The sequence below is a fragment of the Bos grunniens genome, chromosome 29 (assembly GCF_055505025.1).
Source record: "Bos grunniens cultivar Pamir isolate PY7600 chromosome 29, Bosgru_T2T1.0, whole genome shotgun sequence".
Taxonomy (NCBI): domain Eukaryota; kingdom Metazoa; phylum Chordata; class Mammalia; order Artiodactyla; family Bovidae; genus Bos; species Bos grunniens.
In genome coordinates this window covers 1,757,284-1,778,308 of record NC_141193.1, presented here as the reverse complement: position 1 = coordinate 1,778,308, position 21,025 = coordinate 1,757,284, and the positions used below count along the sequence as shown (strand labels likewise).

The following is a 21,025-nucleotide window of genomic DNA, read 5'->3' as shown; positions in this document are numbered from 1 at the left end:
ATGTCGTGAGGTGTCCCCTGCACCCCAAATTTTCCTCTTCCGCCCCACTTCACTGCCTCCCCGAAGGCCTTGTGGTCCCACCATGGATGGTAATTAGAAGGTCAAGCTCAAGGTCACAACCCTCACAGCCGCTTTGCCTCCAGTCTTGCCTCAGTGGCACCCCGTGGGGCCTCCCCACCCTGAGCCCCTTTCTCTGCTCCCCTTCCTTTACTTGAACACTCTGGGGTTCAAGGTTCTGATGGAGTAAAATCACCCTGCATGGGTGTGATCTCCTCTGGGGTTGTGCCAGCAACAGGCACCTGGACTAGGGGCAGAGCTCAGATTCAATGCCTTGGTTTAGGGGTGGGCACTCCACATTCGGGCTCAGATTCAATGCCTTGGTTTAGGGGTGGGCACTCCCGCATTTCCAGGAGTTTGATCTGTGGGTTTGAGACGCTTCTCCCCTTTCAGCCCCTTAGCTGCCCACCTTCTTGATTCCTTTTTTTTTTTCTTTATTGAATTTGTTACAATATTGCTTTTGTTTAGTGCTTTTGGTCTTTTGGCCTTGAGGCATGTGGGATCTTAGTTCCCCTGACCAGGGGCTGAACCCACAAGCCCTTCCCTGGGAGGTGACGCCTTAGCCACTGGACCACCAGGGAAGCCCCCCAGCTTCTCAATTTGAGGATACGCCGTTTGGTGGGCCTCTCGTGCAGCCTCATCATCTGGCATGGAGTCAGCCTTTTCCCCTCGCTGGCCCCACCTTAGGCGTGGGAAGCCCCAGCTAAGGCTTCCCACATGGATCTGCAAGGAGCTCCCTTGTGACATCTGGGCATCTTGCAGCAGACACCAGGGGGTGGGGGTGTGTGGCACAGGCTGTGAAAACTCTAAGCCACAGAGTCCCCAGACAGGGCCAGAGCGGCATGAGCAAGTGACTGCCACACCCCCAAAAATTGTGGGGTACTTCACACACTGACTCCCCTCTGTGTGCGATGGGCCTGACTCAGGACCTCTAGCACCCTTGCGTTCCTCTCCTGCCCAAGAGCCCAGGGAGATGCCCACCTGCCCTCCTCCCAGAGGATGGTACGGCTCTGGGACTTCTGCATCTTGTTTAGGACACTCCCACCAGATCTGAGCCCACCGCCCCCACCCCAAGTCTGACTCTCTTCTCCACTGAAAGCCCTGTCCTCATCAGATGACCTATCGCTCCAGCTAAGAAGGAAGTTCAGATGAGGGCTTGAAAGATGAAGGGAGAGGAGAGCATTGAATGCCAGCACAGGCTGGCAGGCAGGGCTCTGGGGCACAGGGAGAGTGGGGACCTTGACCTGCAGGGAGCCACACACATCCTTGCCTCCGAGTGCACCTTGGCTCCGCCTCCTGCTCTACGGGAAGGCTCAGGGAGGAGGTTTAAGTTCCCAGTGCGACTTGGTCCAAGCTGCCTGGGCCTTCACTCAGGTGTTGAAACTTCTGGGTCCCAGACTCAGTTGGAGTTCTGGCCAAGCTCAGAAGGCCGCGGACCCCAGTCATCCCTCCCAGGGGTGCCTGTGAGCAGGCTGTGCTGCCGGCTGCCTGCTACCTGCCACTTGCTGCAGCATCCGCAGTGCCTTGCGCCACACCTATGGGGTCGGGGGGTGCTGTCAGATGCCACCAGGGGAGAGAAGCCCCAGGTGAGCCCCTGTCTCTGGAAGAAGACAGACCTGGCCGCACTGTGCTGCTGCTGCACTGGGAGCGCCCGAGGGAAGATTTTTCTGACTGTCCTCGAACCCGGATTTTTCCCAAGATGCCCCGCCCCCATTTTACCCGTGCCACACGCACTGGCATGCCCGGATGTGTCCAGTGATTGCCAAGTGTCAATCAATTGAGGCCCCGCCCACCCTCAACCCCCCTCCGCAGAGCCCCACCTCCCAACTGGAAGCCAGTACTTCTGGCTAATGCCCATGCCCACTAACGCCTTTCTGCCAGGCTAAGGGTGGGCCTAGTCTCCACCCTCTGATGCGCCATACCCTCACGTGGGAAGGTGCCAGAGCCAGCTGTTCCAGCAGGCCCAGCACCACCAAGTTGGCGCAATTCTATCTAAATTTGGAGGGGCTTGGGGAATGGCGTGGGGTGGGGATGCGGTGGGGGCACACTATCGGTCCGCTGGCATTTGGGCAGGTGCTCCGAGGTGGAGAGGCTCTTCTAGGGGCCCTTACAATGCACGCTCTAAAAATGCCCTTCACGTCTCTGCAGCCTCAGCCTCATCCCCTCCTTTGCCTCCCAGTCAAGCCTGCTGGGGAGTCTGAGCACCACAGCCAGAGCACCCCCGCCTTGGCAGCGACTGCTACTATTGGCCCAGCCAGCGGATCATCCACCTGGCAGTCGAGAGCCTGGGGCACCAGCGACGTCCAGGTCCTCTTTACCCACCGCCCAGGGGAGCTTCAGAGACAACACAGCAAATAGAGCACAGGTGCCCGGGCGTCCCTCCCTCACACGTCCCCCTCTGGGTGGTAAGAAAGCTGCCTTTGGAGTGCTCAGCGGGGAGGGGGCTGGGGGCAGTTACAGGAAGGGGAGGGCCTGTGCTGCCAGAGGACTCAAGGGAGCTTCCACTTTGGAGCAGACAGGACAGGTCGGGAGGGAGCCCTTCAGGGGAGCTGCCCAGAGCCACAGGGGCTTTTGCCTGGAAAATACACTTTCCTTCACTGAGCCGGCAAAATGGGAGGGGTGGGCTGGAGCGTAGGGCCGCTGTCTTCAGCGTGAGGGCACAGCTGCTGTTGGAGAAGTAAAAGAGTTTTCCCGTGTGAGAAGTTCCCTCTGGCTGCACCCCGCCTTACCAGGTCCCAACCAGAGACAAGCAGGACACTGCAGGGCCGCTGAGGCCCAGGGTTTGGGAAGTTATTTTTTTCATACCACGTAAAAAGTAAAGCTTCCCTCTGTCCTCACTCCCTACACCACCCCTTCCCCAGAGAATCCCACCATGTAATTGGAAAGGATGCTGAGAAGGACGATGAAGGGGTGCTGCGGCTTGGGGCCCCACAGCGGGATCTGAAGAGGAACGCTCCTCTCCTCCTGACCGTGTGCCGGTTGCCCTGGGCCCCTCCCGGCCTCCCCTGCCCTGGGTCGTTCTTGTTTTGTGCATGGAGTGTGCCTCCCCTCCACCCAGACTCCCGTGTGGCATGTGTGGGGAAGGGTTCCCTTCCCCAGAGGAGCACAGTCTCCCCCACCCTCAGCTGCCTCCGCATGGCAGAGCTGTGTGTGCCTGGCTCCCTCCTTGCTTCCGTTCAGGTGGGGATGTGCTGGGGCAGAGGAGGCAGGCTGTCTGTGTGCAGCCACTAGCCCCCAAGCTCAGGCAGAAGTCCACTGCAGGGAGGGGCGGCCTGTCCCATGGACGGATCTCCAGCTGCCCCGTGGGCACCTCTGCAAGCCTGGCCGTGGGGAAGCCCAGCTCTGGCGAACTGTGGACACTTCTCCCCCTCCCTTCTTCAGAAAAGGCAGAGCTGGGCAGCCGGAGGGACAGGCAGGGGAGCCGTCACCCAAACCCTGACAAGGTGACCCGAGGGCCTCTCCACCTGACAGCCAATGGAGGGGCAGGGGCCAGGGCCCTGGCTGGATGTGTGCACGTGTGTGGATTTGTTTTAAAAGACACCATCTTAAGAACACCCCTCTCCTCTCCCCCAGGGGACGAAGAGTCACTGTTGACCTTGAGGACGAGGAGGTGGCCTTCAGCTCCCAGCCCCAGGGCCCCACACCCAGGCCAGGTCAGCCCTTTGCCCAGGCTGCCCCCCGGCCAGAACCCGCAGCAGGCCAGAAACCCCAGCCCGGAGGTCAGCTGCTGTGACCTGTGGCCCTCGATCCCCACCTGCTCAGAATTGAGGCCCGTGGCCCCAGCCCGCAGAGGTGAGTACTCCAGACGCTCCCAGGCAGGACTGCGTGCCCAGTCAGTGCCACAGACTCTGGACAGGGGCCTGCTGTCCTCAGGGCTCAGAGCCCCGCCTCGGGAAGCTCCTGTTGCCATCACCCTTTCCCAAGGAGTGGAGCCTCCAGGGGTCTGGGGTCGTATCAGGGTGACACAGCAGGTGGTCGGCTCCTGGGGGCTCTGGCTGCAGGCAGGGCAGGCCTCCTGCCGCCGGGGCAGCGTGGTCCTCGGAGGGGTGCTCCTGGTAGGACAGAGGGAGGGGGAGTGGGCAGCCCAGGGGAGAGTCAGGGGTGACGGGCGAGCACAGAACCAGAGCGAGGAGCTGCAGGCAGAGATCTCCAGCAAGCTGGGGGGAAGCCTGGGGGCCCCGGGAAAGCTGGGCTCAGCTGGGCATGCCAGACCCGGCCCTCCCTGCCCTGGGCCGCTGCTGTGGGGCCTCACACGGGTGGTTTGACCTCTCTGTGTCCCCATCTGTCAAAGTAGGGGGACAGTCGCAGGGCGGTTGGTTACTGTGCGGTAGAGTGAGGTAACGACAGAGGCCGTCGGCTGGGGCTTCCTATGTGTGCCTTGGGGAATTGAGGGGAACCCTGGAAAGGTTGGGGGGCAGCCAGAGCCTCCTCTGACACTGCTGGATGGAGCCAGGGTGGGGGCAACAGGCTGAGCCACCCCAGAGCAGGGCTCGCTCCAGGGTCTCTGGAAGTGGAGGAGAGGGGGCTGTGTTCCCAGTCCTGACCCCAAAGCCACAGAGGTCACTCTTCAAGGCCTGCCGTGGGGGACCCAGCAGGTGCCCCCTTTCAGGCCGATTTGCGCCGGAGAGAAAAAGAGAGAAACCGAGAATGTTTTTCAAAGGTGCATTTAGTTCAGACGCTACATGAAATGGTACGACAGCGGCCACTGGGTCCTTGCAGCTTGGGGGCCGGGTGCCCCACACTCCTACTCACAGCCGACGTTGGTCTCTTGGTCAGGGGCTGGCGGTGCCTGGGGCCTTGGCCGTCAGGTCCTGGCCTTCTGTCCAGCTGGGGCCTGGGTCCCCGGGCTTCCAGCCTTGCTGCTGGGAGCAGGCGCATCCCTCCCGCATCAGTGCAGGGTCCTCACCCCGGCGGTGCCCGGCGCCCTGTAGGGGCTGAGGGAGGGGGCGCTCAGGGGACTCCTGGAGAATGAGCCGGGTTTGTAAAATGCTGGGCTTGGTCCCAGGGAGGTGGGGAGCGGCCAGCTTGGAGCCAGAGCCGGGGAAGGAAGCGGGGAAAGGGAAGGCAGGCTGCAGGGCGAGCGGGAGCAGGGAGCCGCTGCAGAGCCGGAGCCTGGAGCCAGGTCGGGGTTCGGGGCTGGGCTTCCTGGGGTGAGTCCAAGTCTTCGGGGGTGACTGTCCTCTTGGAATATGGCTGGCACATCGTGGGGTGGGGTGTGTGTACCAGGGCTGCTGCAGAGCTGGAGGGAGGGGCAGGTGATGGTGCCTGGGGCCGAAGTTTTCACCAGCCAAGCCCTGTGCTGGGGGAGACCCCAGCCCCACAACATACCAGGGCTGTGCCCTTCTTACTGTGGTGGGGGACTAGAAGTTTCGGCAGCCTGGGCGGCTGGTCCAGGCTGGGGGTGGCCAGTGCCCTTTCTGAGCCCCACAGTAACCCGGATCTACCCCCCCCACCCCCGACAACCCTACCCCTTTAGCCTCACTTGTGACTAAATAAGGCGAGGGCTCAGCCTGCAGGCCTGCACTGGGAGGAAGTGCCTCTGTGCCCCCTCCTGGCCCATGGCCTGGCCCAGCACCCCAGGGTGGCCTCAGCCTTCCTACCTCCAAGATCCAGGCACATATCTCCAAGCACCGGGCCGCAGCTTCTCCAGGGCTGGCGCCTGTTCAGGACTGAAGGCAGGGAAGGGTCCCCAAAGGGCCCCCTTCCCAGCATGAAGATGCCCAGAAAGCCTGACTGACACATGGCTCACCCCGGCCCCCGCCGCCCCCAGCCTGGGAAGCAGGCCTGCAGGAGAGGTGGGGAGCCCAGAGCAGGGCAAGGGAAGTGGAGACCCTCACCCAGGACTTGAAATCCGCTCTGGGGTCCCAGGGAGCTGAGGTCTGCAGACAGACACTTTAAAAACACTCCTCATCCCCAAATGTACAAGCTGCCACAGACAGGGGAGCCACCCTGCCAGGCTTCCCTGGGAGGCCCCCTCCTCGCCCTCCCTTCTATAGGCACAGGCCTGACCGCGAGGGCCTGGGGACTGCAGAAGGCTGGTGGGGAGGGAGCGGGGCAGTGATGGGTGGGGGGAGACAGGCCAGATGTTCTTGGAATGGACACGGGGTGATTGATGTGGACTGGAATTTGAAGGGGGAACATTCCCCACGTGCCTTGGGCTCCGGGTGGAAAGTGGGCTGCTTTTTTCATGGTGTGTGTGGGGGGGTCCTCCCCATCTTGCCAAGCTCCTCTGAAAGGGCTGCCTCAGCCCTGCCCAGTCCCCACACCTGTCCAAGGGCATTAACCCCTGCCTCCCCAGAGGGTCAGATTTTGAGGCGCCTCCTTTCTAGGTGGGGCCCCTTTGTGGGGTGACCGTGGGGGCAGGTGATGGCTGGTGTGCTGGCCCTGAGACCCCATCACCCTGCTGCCCCCAGCAGCACCCCGTCGCTGGCAACACCCTCAACCCACAGCTGCGCAGGGGGTGGCCGCCCCCCACCCGCAACATTGCCTAATTCCAAAGGGGTGATCCGGCTCCCACCAGTGTGGTGGGGCTGGGTAGGGTTCAGTGCTCCTCCTGTTTGTCTTAAGGAACTAGACTTTCACAGCCGGGAGACGGAGGCTTGCCGTGAACATTCTCTTAGAGAAAACGAAAGGAGACCCCTGACCCCCGCCACCATCAGACCTGTCTCCCCCCGCCCCCCATTCGCCTTCTCTTCACCAGTGCTTCAACTCTCCCGCGTTATCAAAACAAAATTGGGTTCGCCTTCGTCGAGGGGCCCGAGAAGGCCCGGACGGCGCTCCCGGAGCGCCGGGGGCGAGCGGGGACGGCCGCCGGGGGTGATCCGGGGCCCCCCAAACCGAGCCGGGGACGAGCCTGCCCGCGGCGGTCGCCGGGCCGCGGCTTCGCCTAGGCTCGCAGAGCGGAGCGCGTGGGGCGCGGCGGCGGCGGGGAGCCCGCGGGCCTTCTCGGAGGCAGCCGAGCAGGGAGCCCAGAGCCCCCCGGCACGCCAGGGAGCAGCGCCCCGTCGCTCCCTCGCCGCCCCGGGGTGCCTCGCTTCCACCCGACGCGCTGCAGCACGGAAGCGCTGTCAGGGGCCAGGAGGCAAAATCGGGAGAAGCGACGTGCCAGCCTCGCCGGGGCGGCGGGCGTCCCAGGGAGCCCCGCGTGCTGCCCTGGAGCCGCCGCCGCCGCCGCCGCCGCGGCGTGCAACCCGCGCCCCGATCCCCGGGGAGGGCGCCGCCGCTCCGCGCGAGTCCCCTGGGCGCCGGATCCGCAGCGGCGCGGTGCTTCCCTGGCCGGAGCTCAGCCTCCCAAAAGAAGCTCTCCATCCCCAGGGTCCCAGCCCACCGAGCGACATCCCCCGCTCCTCCTGATGGCAGACGTTATTTTATTTTATTTTTTCTGTGGTTTTTCAAATTTAAGGTTTCCTCCCTGATCTCCCCCAATACATTCAGCATTCCTCCAAGTCACAGGATTTTTTTTTTTTTTTTTTGACATTAATTTCTGGGGACCTGAAAACACATAAGCCCCTACTGGCTTTTCCAGGTTTACACTAAGGCCTGGGTCCCCAAACTTACCGGGTGTCTTCTCCCACCCAGGCTCTTAACAGTTTAACTGTACCCCCCAACACCCCCCCGCCTCAGGTTCTACAGAGTTACACAGTGCCAAACCCTATTCAGAAAAATTTAAACATTAACTCCCGGTCCTGGGCTCAGGCTGACTCCCCAGGATGAACCCGGTGTTTTTTTGGCATTAAGGCATCTTTCCCAAAGAAGAGGACTCTTTTCCTGTGTCCCTGGAATTTTGGTCGACAGGGGCTCCCAAGCTTACTGCCCCTGTCCCGGCTCCCCCTTGCCAAAGCCCTGTTCCTCCGCTTCATTAGAGTTTAGGACATAATCTGCTGAGTTCTACAAATTTATTGGCCCCAACCTAGGCTCTCTAAATTTTAAGTAAAGAATCCCAGGTCCCCCCACCCCTGCCCCCCCTCGCAACAGACTGAGCAATTTCCCCAGGACCCTCAGAGTTGGAAGGTTGCTGCCTACGCCTCACCAAAATTTACGCATTAAACCCAAAGCACAGAGACCCTCTTTCTGAATCATAAACAGTGTGTGCTCTGATTTCCTGAGTTCCACAAAATTGAGAAGATGGTTTCTGGTCCCCAAAACTCACCAAGCAATTTTTTTGGTGGGTCATAAAGACATGGGGCATTCATTTCTGGGGCTCTCCAAGCTTCCTGCCACTAATCAGGTTCCTTGAAATTTAGATGCTGTTACCCAGGCCCCCCAAACACACACAGCACTTATCCGAGCTGTGCTCAGCTGTGACCATGGGTCAGTCCGGTCCCCCCAAATCACATATCTCTCAGGTCCCCCGGGTCAAACCAAGCACAAAACAAACCCTTGCACAGAGCCTATATCTTGTTTTACCAAGCTCTTTTGAGTGACCCAGTAACCAAATATTCTGAATATTTTCTCCGCCTCATAACATTCTGAATATTAAAAAATTCCCTGGGCCCCACGAGCTTACTGACAAGAATCCGGGTTTCCTAAAATTCAGAACTGATCCCAAATTCCAGGCAAACCTACACTGGACCTTTTCCCGGTGCCCTCTGTTTGGACACACTGGGCTCTCAATATTAGGCATCGCCCTCTCTAAGCTCCCCAAACACATTCAATGTCACAGAAAGGCACTGATTTCTCAGGTCCAGAGCATTTCTCCAGGCACTCACTGAGTCACCTCAAATTCAGTCAACATTTCTTGGGTTTCAGACACTGCCAATCTTCTGTAGACCACCAGGCCCCACCACCTAGGAATTCGTAATCCTTTCCCCCTAAAACTTTGATATTGACCCTCTGTTATCCTGGGTACTTTGAAAGACTTCTTTGGATCCCCAGATTCAAAAATTATTTTCTGGGGCCTCCGGATTGCGATGCTGCCTGCTAGCCCTCCAAAATAAACTGAGACTTTTTTTCCCTTTTCCACAAAACAACTGAACTTTTTCGAACATTGATTTATGGGTCCCCTGATTTTATGATCCTTACCCTGAGTCCTCCTAAATTTGGGCAATTTTCCACAGGCCTCCCAAAATGAAATTGCCCAGATACCGAAAAATACCCCCAGGTCCTGGAAATCTCAGGTATCATAGGCCTGCGTCCTAAAAGATTACTACACAGGTTGAGGTTCCCTGAAATTTAGATATCAGTCTCTACTGAACAATTTCCATGGGTCCCCCATACTTGGGCCAATGCTTCCTAGGGGGGTCCCCAAATGCAGACAGTGCCCAGCAAAATATTTTTTTTTCCTGTTCACCAAAAATAAACTAATCGAAACCAATTTAAAAATTAAAATATTAAAAAGCCATTGATTTTCTGCCTTCTCCAAATGTATTGATCACACCCCAGGTTGCCCCAAATTTAGACCGTGTTTCTTGAGTCTCTCAAGGACATTGAGAATTTTTCCAGAAACCACAATTATGGAAGTTACTTTCCTCGGGCGCTGCAAGCACCCACTAACCTGAATTTCTAAATCTTGGAAATGATTCTCCATTCCTCTCCACCGCACCTGGATCCCCAAGACCCACCCACTGTTTTTCTTTCCCGAATTTTAGACCCTTTGCCCTTTTGGAACCTCCCAAGTTCCACACCGAGAATTTTGCTCCGGTCATGGTCATCCGCAGGCCTAGTGCCCTACAAATGGGGCTGTCCCACAAGCCTGCTGACCTACATGCCCGGGTCCTCACAGGGTAGACTCGGCTCCCCTGTCCCCCGGCTGCACGGAGCAGCCTCCCCGGCCCCCAGACTCGGGTTCTTTTTCTGGAGTCTCGAATTTAGTCATTAATCACAGCTTCTCACCCCGACGCACCCTCCCTTGGGTCCCCACTTCAGGACCTTCGTTCTCTTCCTTGCAAACCAGGCGGCTCCGCACTGCGTTCCCGGCAATTGGGCATTGCTCCCGGCCCCAGTGCGGTCTCTGCAGCTTCCGCAGCCCCGCGCCCCGCGGGCACCGGTTCTGGGCCTCTCCGCGTCTGCTACGAAGTACCCGGAGCTCCTCGGATGCGGGAAATTTCTCTCGTCCTCCTCACACACATTCGGTCGGGCAGCTTGTCCGCCAGGACGTAGGCAGGGCTTCTCCCGCGTCCAGGAGAACGACTGGGCATTGCCCCCAGTTTCCCCCAAATTTGGGCATTGTCCCCGGGTCTTCCAACGGACTGGGCGTTGCCCCCGGACACTGGGGACTGCCCCGGGGTCTCGCTCACCTTCAGTGCGCCTACCGCCCGCCGCAGATCGCTCGCTCGCTGCCTCGACTCCTCCGCGCCCGCGGACGCAGCCTTCGGCCTCCAGCCTCGCGGTGAGCTCCCCGGCGCTTCGCGTCCCGGCCTGGCTCCCAAACCCACCCGCCGCCGTCCCGCCGTCCCGAGCGGCTGCTGGGGACACCGGCACGGGGCGCGGGAGCCGTGCGGCGGGCCAGCCCCTCGGCCGCCCCACGCGCTGGGTCGGGCCCCGGAGACCCGTGCCGCTTTCCTTTGCTCTGTGCAAAGATCACAACGGGGGTTAAGCGCCTCGGCGACCTCCAAGCGGGGCCGGCAGGGCGCAGGGCAGGAGGGACGCGGAGGAGAGGCGCACCCCCGCTCAGGCGGCGCGGCGCCTCCAGCCGCCCGGGCGCCTCCAGCCGCCCGGCGGAGGACTCGGGTAGGCGCGCGCCGAGCGCGGGAGACGTGATTGATGGCGGAGCGAGGGGGCGAGCCGGCCTCGGGCTTCCGCCGCCGGCGGCCCCTTCCCCTTGGAGAGGCGCGCGTGGTCGGGGCTCCTGGGGCGGGCGGGGCGCGGGACTCGTGCGTGGTTTTGACTTGGTAAAAAAAAAAAAAAAATCACACCGACTTCTTACATCGTCCAAACCCTCTAGGAGATGGTTTCCCCAGACCCTCAAATGACCGTGGTGGCCCCCGGGGCTGAACCCGAATCTACGCAAGTCCAACGCATAGAGGACGGGGGAACCATTATCCGGATATTTTGGGTGGGCCCCAAAGGCGAGCTGCTTAGACGCACTCCGGTGAGCTCGGTCCTGCAGGTAGGATTTGAACGACGTTTCCCGCCCTGCTCGTCTCGCCCCTGGCACACAGGCGCAGCCCGGGCCGGCCCCATGCCTGGCCCCCAGCCGGGCCAGGTCCTCTCCACGTACCGCACCTGGCGTCCGCCGAGGCTACTCCCCGGTTCCCGTGCGGCACCGGGGGGCGCTCGGGCTCCGGCTGCAGCTCGAGGTGCTGCGCCTGCTCAGGCAGGTGGAGGCTGCGCGCCTCGCCCGCGCCCAGAGACTCCCCGCTTCCCCAGCAGGTCCCGGCGGGACTCGGGGACCCGCCACCTGTGCCCGCACACACAGGGCACCCCCGCCGCCTAGCCCCTCGCTGGGGCGCGGGGATCCGGCCGTCGCTAGGGCATGTGACACCTCCCACCCTGGTCGTCCCGGGTCCCCCGTGTACTGTGTAGGGGCTCTGGCACCCCGGAACTTCAGACAGGGCCCCCAAACACTTTGGAATAGTCATTCTAGACTTCTTTCGAACTCTGAGGATCCCTGCCCCCACTCCAATCTCGTCCCCGCGCACCCCACAGCCCCCCCTCACCGCTGCCCCCCGGGACCCCAAGCCTGGCCCCCCCTTGGCTCGAGTTGCAGAGGCGGTTCGGGGGCGGGGCGAGGACCCCTCGAGCGCCCATTGGCGCGGGCACTCGGCCAGCGGGGCCCGAGCGGGCGCCGAGCCGCGGGTGGCTCGACTATAAGAGCCGGGCGTTGGCGCCCAGAGTTCGCCTGCTCTCCGGCGGAGCTGCGTGAGGCCAGGCAGGCCCCCGGCCCCCCCCTTCCGGCCGCCCTCGCCTCCTGGCCCTCGCCCGCCAGCGCCTCCACCCGGCTGGCGGCCCCGCGTCGACGCCGTCCGCTACGCTGCTGACCCCCATCTCGGGCGCCGTCGGCGGGGCAGCGCTCCGCCGGCCTGCGGATTCCCCGCCGCCTCCTCTTCGTCTACCTCAACGCCCGTCCCGCTTCGCCCGAGGAGGCGGTTCCCCCCGCAGGCAGTCCGGCTCGCAGGCCGCCGGCGTTGTCATCCCCCGCGCTCCCCCCCGGCCCTCCCCGGCGCGCAGCCCGGCCGCTCCCCCTCCTCGCTGCGTCCCGAGCGGCCCCGGCGCCGCCACCGCCACCCCCCCGAGGCCCGGGCTCGCGACGGCCGAGGGCTCCGTCGGCCCAAGCCGAGCTGGGCGCCCGCGGCCCGGGTGACGCCTCCACTCCGCCCCCCTCAGCACCTTCCCCGGCCCCCGACGTTGCGCCCTTTCCTTGGCTTCTCTGCGCTCCCCGGCCCCTCTCCGGCCTCTGGTCCCGGCCCCCTGTCTTCTTCCGCAGCCTTCCCTTCGCTCCCTCCCGTCCCCCCCAGCTCCTTGCCTCCAACTCCCTCCCCTTCCACGCCCGCCCTCTCGCCTTCGCCGTCCCAAAGTGGATTAATTATACGCTTTCTGTTTCTCTCTCCGCTGCTCTCTCCCGCTGTGAGCCTGCCCGCCTCTCGCTGTCCTCTCTCCCTCTCGCCCTCTCTTCGACCCCCCCTTTTTACGTTCACTCTGTCTCTCTCACTATCTCTGCCCCTCTCTGTCCTTGATACAACAGCTGACCTCATTTCCCGATACCCTTTCCCCCCCTAAAAGTACAACATCTGGCCCGCCCCGGCCCGCAGACAGCCCGTCCTCCCTAAAGAATCAGACAGAAATTTCCCCCCCCCCCCAAAAAAAGCCATCCCCCCGTTCTGCCCCGTCGCACATTCGGCCCCCGCGACTCGGCCAGAGCGGCGCTGGCAGAGGAGTGCCCGGCAGGAGGGCCTTCGCCCGCTGTTCGGTTTGCAATACGCAGCAGGAAGGTGGGCGGCCCTGGTGCCGGCTTCCAGGTAAGCTGCGTGCGGGCCGGGCCCGGCGGGGCGGCGGGGCCCGGGCAGACGGGGCTGGGGGGCTGGCGGTCCCGTCCCCTGGGGCGAACCCCGCGCTCTCCCTTGCGCCGTGGAGAAAGGGGCGAGGGGTGGGGGGCGGGGGAGGGACTTGGGGAGCGCCGGGGGAGGTGTGAGCTCTGTGCACGCCGACTTCCTGGTCGCCTTGCGGGTGCAGGGGGCTGTTACTGAAAGTTTGTGATTTGTGCCGTGCGGGGGCAAGGGCGGGCGTGGGCGGGGGGTGGGGCGGCGGCCGTGTAATGAGAAGGGGCGCAAATCTCAGAAACCCACCCTGGTATGTTGACTCGTTGCCAGCAAGACCGAGAGAGGAAAACTGGGTGGGCGGGGCCAGGATGGAGCGAGGGGGGCCGAGTTGGCAAGAGAGTCCTGCCAGACGCCACATTCCCTCCGCGCCCCCCCCCCCCACCGCCTCCCTCTCCCGGTCCCCGACATTTCCAACCAGGAATCTGGGTGGAGGGGGGCTGGTCCAGAGCTCAGAGGGGCCCGGAATGGACCGTCCAGAGAGGGTAACTGCCCCTGCCCCCGTGGGCAGATGGAAGTTTCCATACAAGGAGGTGGAAAGCAGCCCCCTCCGGAACCGCCCCCCCCCATTTCCTTGTGCCGAGATGGGCTGGGGGTGCAGGAGGAGCCCCCCTCCCCCGCCCTGGTACTTTGCTAAGAGACGGTGGGGCTAGCGGTTGGGGGTGCAGGAGAGGAGGGACTGGCTGGGAGGACGGAGGGGGCGGGAGCGAAGGGGGCGGGGGGAGTGGTCAGCTGGGATCGGGGTGGGGGCAGGGTGGAGCCGGGGCTGGGAGGAGCCGGCCCAGACATAAAAGCTGAGGCACTGACCAGCCTGCAAACTGGACATTAGCTTCTCCTCGGAGGCAGCCTTCCAGACTCCTCCTCCTCCTCCTCCTCCTCATCCTCCTCCAGCCCCAGCGAGCCTCCTGTCCAGCTGCAGGTAACGCGGCTCTGGAGCCAGGACCCCGCTGCGCTGCGGCTCCCGCCCGCCGCAGCCCCCTTGGCTCCTGCCCGCCGCCCCTCACTCAGCCCCCCACCCCTCCTCTCTGCCTCTGCCCCCCACCCCTCCTCTGCCCACTGGCTCACCTGGCCTGCGTGGCTGCCTGACTCCTGTCCAGTCTCGGCTCTCCGCTGGTGTCCTGGACTGGACCCCACACCAAGTGGCTGGGCTTGCAGAAAGATGGAGTTGCCGCTCGGACAGCAGGAATTCCTAGCTGGCCAAATTTGTTTTCAGAATTTGGAGGGGGCAGCCGTGGGGCAGCGGGGAAGCAGGCCGGGGTTTCATCCAGCGAGGGGCGGTGGGCGAGGGGGCCGTTTAGATCTTCCATGGAGCTGGCCCCTGCTCGTCAGGAGCTTAAGCGCGACTGAGTTTCCTCCTCAGTCCTCTGATTTCCTACACGATTTATTGCATCAAAATTCCAACATGCAACAACCTTGCTCCAGGCTGGGAAGTCGTGTGCGGCTCAGTGCCCCTGTGTTCACTGGGTGCAGTGTCTGGGACGGACACATGTGGGCAGTCCACCCGGGACCTTGCTTGAGTAGCCTTAGGGTGCCACCGGCTCAGGGGCACCGGGCCGTGACTGTCCTCCCAGAAGGGGCTTGGAGCTGCGCCTGCCGAGGACAGGCTGGGACTGCCTGCCTGGGGGGCTTCCACCTTTTGGAGAGGCGGAAGTGACTGCTGTGTCTAAAGGAAAGCCAAGATCCTTCCCGTTTACAGGGCCTATTTACCCCAGTCTGCAGCCTCGCAGCCTTGTGAGGGGGTGTGTCCTGAGGTGTATCTTTTCCCTCAGATCGGCCCTGAGGGAACCTGGTGTCTGGTCCCCCGGCGGGGGGACAGGGAGGGGGGCTGACCTGCTCTCTTCAGCTCTCCGATTGGGGTTTGGCATCCCAAGAGGGGGGTGGCTCTGGTGTTCCTGGAAGGACTTTGAGGCCCCTGGCCATTGGGAGTGCGATGCGAGGCCTGGAAAGGAGGCTTTTGGTTTTCGTGTGTGTTTTGGGGACCCCAGGGAAGACTGGGGTCCAGGGACTAAGTGATGCCAGAGAACGAGGCTCCGGGGAGCCTGGCTGGCACTCTGTGCCAACCACCAGACCACTGACCTTTGCTCACCCACAGGCTGAGAGGTTGGGAAAGGCCGTCTGGGAGGGAGAGGCATGGGGCCGGGACGCCCCGCCGTTGTGTTGGAGGGAGGCTGGTCCTCCTGGCGCCCTTGCCCGGCTGGACCTCTGGGATGCACATGTTCTGGCTGGGGTGGGCCCTCTGCCATCTTGGCTGGTGCAGGGAGGCCCAAGAAGTGGTCACTGCCTTGTGCTGGCCCCACCCCCATGACTTCATAGGATGGAGGCCAGGTCCAGTGTCCAGCACTGGCCCCTGCCGCTGGGTGTGGCCAAGCCTCGGCAATAATACGAGGGGGACGGTGATCCCCACATGAAGTTACTGACCAGCGCTCGGGGCCCATCAGAGAGGCTCCGCCCCCGGCCCTTCCCTCCTCGTGGGGTGATTCTGCATCCCACCAGCCTCAACAGAGAAAGCTCTTGTTCCTGTAATTAAAGCAATTAAGATTAAGGAGAAAGCCAGGCTTTAAATCTGCAACTGGACTTGGACTTAGAAGGTGGCTGGGCTTAGGGTCCCAAAGGGAGCGGCTGGTGTGTCCTGGCTGAGCCACGCGGGGACCTGCCGGAGGGCGGGCCGGCCGTGGGCGGGGTGGTGGGCTCACGCCTCTCTCTCCCGCAGACATCAATGGGGATCACAGCAGGAAAGTCGGTGCTGGTGCTTCTTGCCTTCTTGGCCTTCGCCTCGTGCTGCTATGCTGCTTACCGCCCCAGCGAGACTCTGTGCGGCGGGGAGCTGGTGGACACCCTCCAGTTTGTCTGTGGGGACCGCGGCTTCTACTTCAGTGAGTAGCTCCCTGGGGCCAGGGGAGGGGTGCACACAGCAGGTTCTTCATAGATGCTGGGGTCCTTCTCACGGTCCTCAGTCGCCTCTGCAGGCCCTGCAGCCTCCCTGGCTCAGGAGGCTGGGCCCAGGCTTCCAGCCACATGACTCGCAGTCAAGGGAGAATGGACAGGTGTGTCCACAAGGGGCCAGGCCTGAAGCCGCAAGCGTGGGTGGGGTGCGGAGTGGGCTGAAGGCCCACCACGGTGGGGGGGAGCAGACAGCCCTTCCCCTCCTGCTTCTCCCTGACCTGCCCACGGGCAGAGCTGTGGGCACCGGCTTCCTGCACCTTTCATCCACGTCTTGGCAATGGGCACGTATCTGTGGACTGTTAGATTTGAGATGGAATCAAACGGGTTGAATGCCATTAAGAATAAAAGTCACTGGGGGGTGTGAGTGTGCGTGCTGGGGGACACCTGGCTCCATCCACGAGGGGGGCCCGCTGCCCTGATGGGAGGCAGAGGGCTCAGGGCTTGGGCGGAACCCACACTTGAGGGCGGCTCATGGTGCAGGGGACACTGCTGGGGCAGCCGGGCGAGGGCCGTGAGGCTCGAACCCGGCCCACCACCCCCACGAGGCATCTTCCTCCACAGCTTTTACTTACCCACCCTCTAAAATGGGCCGGAAACGCCCGTCTTGGCATGCCAGCGCTTCGCTCTGAAAAGCACACCCGCTTCTCCGCGCTTCTGAAGCCCCTGCCTGCCCTGGCTTCTCCCGTGGCCTCGCTCTCTGCCACCCTTGGGGGCAGGAAGTGGCACCGCAGTGCCTCGTGCTGGCCGGCCCTGGCACCAGGCTTGCCTCCCTGACGGGCGGGCTGGGCTGAGCCCCCAGCCCTTTTGACCCTGCAGCCGGACCCCTTACTGGGGGCTCCCTTCCCGCCCCCCCCCTCCACGGACGGCGGAAGGAAGGCGGGGACTTCACGTGGCCGAGTCTGGAGCCTGCGGTGGGGGGAGGGGAGGGCGGGAAGAAAGGAGGGCGTGGTCTGTGCAGCTCCTCACTCCTCTCCTCCCGTCTTCTCCTTCTTCCTCCCATTCCTGCCGGTCTCAGCGGTGGCGTCTCTAGGGCCACGGGCGCCTGGGCTCCTGGTTGGTGCAGGGGGGCACCTGGATCCCAGCCGGCCTTCGGGCCGGGACCCCGGGGTCCTGGGAGGCGGAGCCGGGGCCCACCTGACATTCGAGGAGGAGGCGCAGGGCGCCAGGGGCTGGCTCTGGTCACTCACGCTCACTGTCCCTTCTGTCCTTTCTGGGCCCACCTCTCGCTTCCTTCCTCCACTCCAGGCTGCGGCTGGCTGTCCTTGCAGGGCCACCAGGTGTCCCGTCCCGAGGGTGGGGGCGGGGGCTGCCCGGAGGACCCCCGCCTCTGCCAGGCGCGGGCACTGACCTGTCCTGCCCTTCCTCCCTGGGGGACCGCCAGGCCGACCATCCAGCCGCATAAACCGACGCAGCCGTGGCATCGTGGAAGAGTGTTGCTTCCGAAGCTGCGACCTGGCCCTGCTGGAGACTTACTGTGCCACCCCCGCCAAGTCCGAGAGGGATGTGTCTGCCTCTACGACCGTGCTTCCGGTAAGATGGCCCCCCAGCTCCGGCCCAGCCCCTGCGAGAGGAACCCTCCCCTCTCTGCCCCTGCAGCCCCGCAAGGCTGTCACCCCAGAGCCAGGGGACCAGGGCACAGCCAGCTGCTTAGCTGAGAGGGCAGCCAGGGAGTTCTTTACACCTGCCCTCTCCCCACTGGGGCACTGGCCAGCAGCGCGGGTGGGCCTGGCCTATCACACCTGCCATCGCACCCTGGGCACCTGGGGCAGCTTAGGCGTTGCCCCCCGTGTCCCCCGGACCCTGGGCAGCCCCTGACTGGCTCTTCCTCTCCCAGGACGACGTCACCGCATACCCCGTGGGCAAGTTCTTCCAATATGACATCTGGAAGCAGTCCACCCAGCGCCTGCGCAGGGGCCTGCCCGCCTTCCTGCGAGCACACCGGGGTCGCACGCTCGCCAAGGAGCTGGAGGCGCTCAGAGAGGCCAAGAGTCACCGTCCGCTGATCGCCCTGCCCACCCAGGACCCTGCCACCCACGGGGGCGCCTCTTCCAAGGCATCCAGCGATTAGAAGTGAGCCAAAGTGTCGTAATTCTGCCAAGTGGCACCATCTACCTCGCGCCGACCTCCTGACCGGGACCGCCCCACTAGGTCTCTCTCTGAAATCCCTGTACCGTCCTGTCTGCGGGCTCCCCTGCCCCGGCCTCTGTGCCCCAACCTCCCCACGTCAGGCGAATCCCCCTCGGCCCCCTCCATCTGGCTGAGGGGATCAGAACAACATCTCTAAAAATGTACAAAACCAATTGGCTTTAAATATCCCCCCAAATTATCACCCCCCAAATTACCCCCAAATTACACAACCAAAATTGCAATCATGAACCCCTCAATCAGCCCCCTTGAAACGAATTGGCTTTTTAGCAACACCAGAAAAGCAAACTAGCTTTCCAAAAACTTCTTAAAAAAAAAAAAAAAATCAATTGGCTGAAAAAAATACTAAAAATAAATTGGCTTAAAAACAATTGGCAAAATAAAAGAATTCGGCCCCCCCCCCCTTCCTTCTCGTTCCTTTTGGATCTGGACTTAAATTGGCTTTGATCTAATCATCTAAGAGAAAGGAAGGGGCCAAATTTGCAGGTAGGCTTGTCCCTGCTGGCCAGCCATCTCCCCCCGACCGTCGCCAGGCCCTCCTCGGGCACTGGCAGTGTGACACCAAAGACCCAAACCTGCTCCTCCTCCAAGTTTCCATCACTGGGACCACAGAGCAGTGAGGGGACGCTGTGAGACCAGAGGAGGGGAGCACGGAGCAGAAACCCCGGATCGCGCAGATAAAGTTGAATTGGCAAAACACCCCCACACTCCAAATCTGACATCACAATCCTACCTTGGAAAGCACATGCAACCCTGTGCACACACACACACACACACACATCCATGCACGCACACACACACACGCATCCATGCACGCACACACCCACATGCATGCATGCACACACACACACACAGCCTCACATGCATCCATGCACACACACACACACACACACATCCATGCACGCATGCACGCACACACACACACACACACACACACACACACACACACACACACTCACACTCTCTAGGGACACCCGTGCCCAGCCTTGTGCAGCTGAGACCGAATTCCATCCCAAATTATTCTCTGAGCTGCCCCGCGATGCGGTTTTCCTGTTCCGTGCTCCCCTCTGGTCCCCTGGGATGCACCATTGTGGGAAGGTGTGTCTCGGGCTCAGGCAGGTGGTTCCATCTTTCCGAGAAGAGGGTGATCCCCACCTCTTCTCGGCACCTGTTCTGACCCCACAGCCCACAGAATGTAAGTCCTGGGTGCCCCTAGACCCCAGAGGCATCCACGCACCGACCATCGTGCAGAGTGAGGAACGGTTTGGCCAGGCGGGAGATGGCTGCAGCCAAGCGAGACGAGCCCAACCACGTAGCCTGACCCCCTGGGTGTGCTTCTGCAAGATCTGGGGAGCCCTCTCCCCCGAGCACACCTAGGGATCATCTTTGCCAGCCTCCTGGGGAAGCCTCTCAGAAATGAGGGCCCCCCCGGAGGCTGGCAAAGGTGACGGGGAGTGTGGGAAGTTTGGAGGATGGCGGGGTGGGTGGGGGGCAGTGGGGGCTGGGTGGGGGGACATTCCGAGGCAGGAAGTGGTCCAGCAAGATTTCGGAGAGAAACGTTCGGGGGGAAGGAACAGCGAGACACTTGCAGAATTACAGACGGAAATCAGAGCCCAAATTGACGCCAATTGATCTATCTCCCCTCTTTAATTACTCCTGGGGCATCTTTCCTTTTTTTTTTTTTATCCCTCCTTAGCTTTTTACGCGCTCTTTTATCAATTTGCTCCCTACCCCACGTAACAGGGGGGCAGTGACCAAGGACGAGGAACACACAGAGTCACCACCGTCACCCGCGGCCCCGCCGCCATCCTGCCCTCCGCCATTTATCGCCCTGTTTTTAATTTTTTTTTTATCTGTCCCTGTCGCTTGGGTTGAGTGGAGAGTGGAGCCTCTGTGGGGGTGTTGGCCACTGTGCCCCCCAGAGAAGTCAGGGGAATGGAGACGGCCGCTACCTGGCCTGGCCCCCGGGGGACAGTGGCTGGTCCCCGGGGGGTCCTGAGGGGCGGAGGAGGGGGCGGGGAGGCGTCTCTCCAGGTGTCAAGAAGGTGCTCGGTGGCCACCAAGGTGGGGCCCCTGGCCGGCCTGGCCGGCCAGGGGGGAAGGGGCTACAGATGTGTGAGCGAAGGGCTCCAACGGGCGGGAGCAGGTGGCCGCCTTCTGCGCACTTGGGGAGGCTCCCCCCGTACCCCTCGGGAACAGCTTGCCCGCCTCCTCAGCGCCCTGTCTTGCCCCCAGGAAGCTCAGAGCTCCGCAGGGCTTCCTGGCGTCCAGGCGGGGTGAGGTCGGGTGGTAGGAGAGGCCGGGAGAACCGGGCCCTGCAGAGCAGAAGAGCTGCGTAGTTTTCTGACCGCTGGGTCGCTTGGGCCCCGAAGCCCTCGGGTCTGGTGACGCGACGCAGCCACCACTCTCGGCACCTCGGGCTGTGGCAGGGACCCGGGCGGCTGGGGGCTTACCTCACCCCCGCCTCTGCCCCCAGCGCAGTCCCCCTGCACGGCAGCCCGACTAGTGAGCTAGAGGCCCGACACCTCGGGTCCCCGGTGACGGGGCTGACACGACCCAGGGGGCGGTTGTGCCAGTCCACCCCAGACACAGCGGGCAGCTCTCCGTAGGTCAGCTCCATCCGACCCGGGGCCCCTTCCGACCTCCGCGCCCAGCTCGTGGCCCTCCATCCTGTCTCTTCCCCGAGTCCCCCCAGCTGTCTTCAGCGGGACCCCCTCTCGGGTCTCTGAGTCATCACGCGAGGACCCCCACGCGCAGAACCAAGAGTCATCGTGTCCGCGCCCCGTCCACCGCGCGGCTGTGTTCTCCTCCTCTTGCCCGTAACGTGCTGTTTCTGGCAGAATCCACAGCCTGGGTTTTGTCTTTAACCTTTATCGCTCGCAATCCCAATAAAGCATTTAAAATTA

The 21,025-nt window shown here is 62.5% G+C and overlaps 2 protein-coding genes and 1 pseudogene across 7 annotated transcripts in view; 2 read left to right on the top strand and 1 right to left on the bottom strand.

The window, feature by feature from the left end:
- LOC147341689 (uncharacterized) overlaps window positions 1-4,393 on the top strand; it is a 12,566-nt pseudogene extending 8,173 nt beyond the window's left edge. Inside the window, exons 2-5 of the transcript XR_015157291.1 lie at window positions 2,206-2,422; window positions 3,631-3,849; window positions 3,982-4,112; window positions 4,352-4,393. The product of XR_015157291.1 is annotated as an uncharacterized LOC147341689 (transcript). The remainder of the gene's footprint in view (window positions 1-2,205; window positions 2,423-3,630; window positions 3,850-3,981; window positions 4,113-4,351) is intronic.
- Window positions 3,632-21,025, top strand: IGF2 (insulin like growth factor 2). Of its 5 annotated transcripts, none has more exons than XM_086383836.1 (5): window positions 3,632-3,849; window positions 10,940-11,104; window positions 15,742-15,904; window positions 17,356-17,504; window positions 17,809-21,025. In XM_086383836.1, the coding sequence occupies exons 2-5, from the start codon at window positions 10,943-10,945 to the stop codon at window positions 18,040-18,042; spliced, it is 708 nt and encodes a 235-aa protein (XP_086239962.1). In that variant the 5' UTR covers window positions 3,632-3,849; window positions 10,940-10,942; the 3' UTR covers window positions 18,043-21,025. The 5 variants fall into 5 exon arrangements, with proteins under 5 accessions (XP_086239962.1, XP_086239966.1, XP_086239961.1 ...); XM_086383835.1 differs by lacking the exon at window positions 3,632-3,849 and adding an exon at window positions 10,252-10,384; XM_086383840.1 differs by lacking the exon at window positions 10,940-11,104 and having other exon boundaries at window positions 3,735-3,849.
- Window positions 4,706-10,558, bottom strand: LOC147341688 (uncharacterized). The gene is made up of 3 exons (XM_086383842.1): window positions 10,293-10,558; window positions 5,658-5,726; window positions 4,706-5,296 (listed from the first exon to the last, which is right to left on the bottom strand). Exons 2-3 carry the CDS (start codon window positions 5,674-5,676, stop codon window positions 4,830-4,832), a joined length of 486 nt encoding a protein of 161 aa, XP_086239968.1. The 5' UTR covers window positions 5,677-5,726; window positions 10,293-10,558; the 3' UTR covers window positions 4,706-4,829.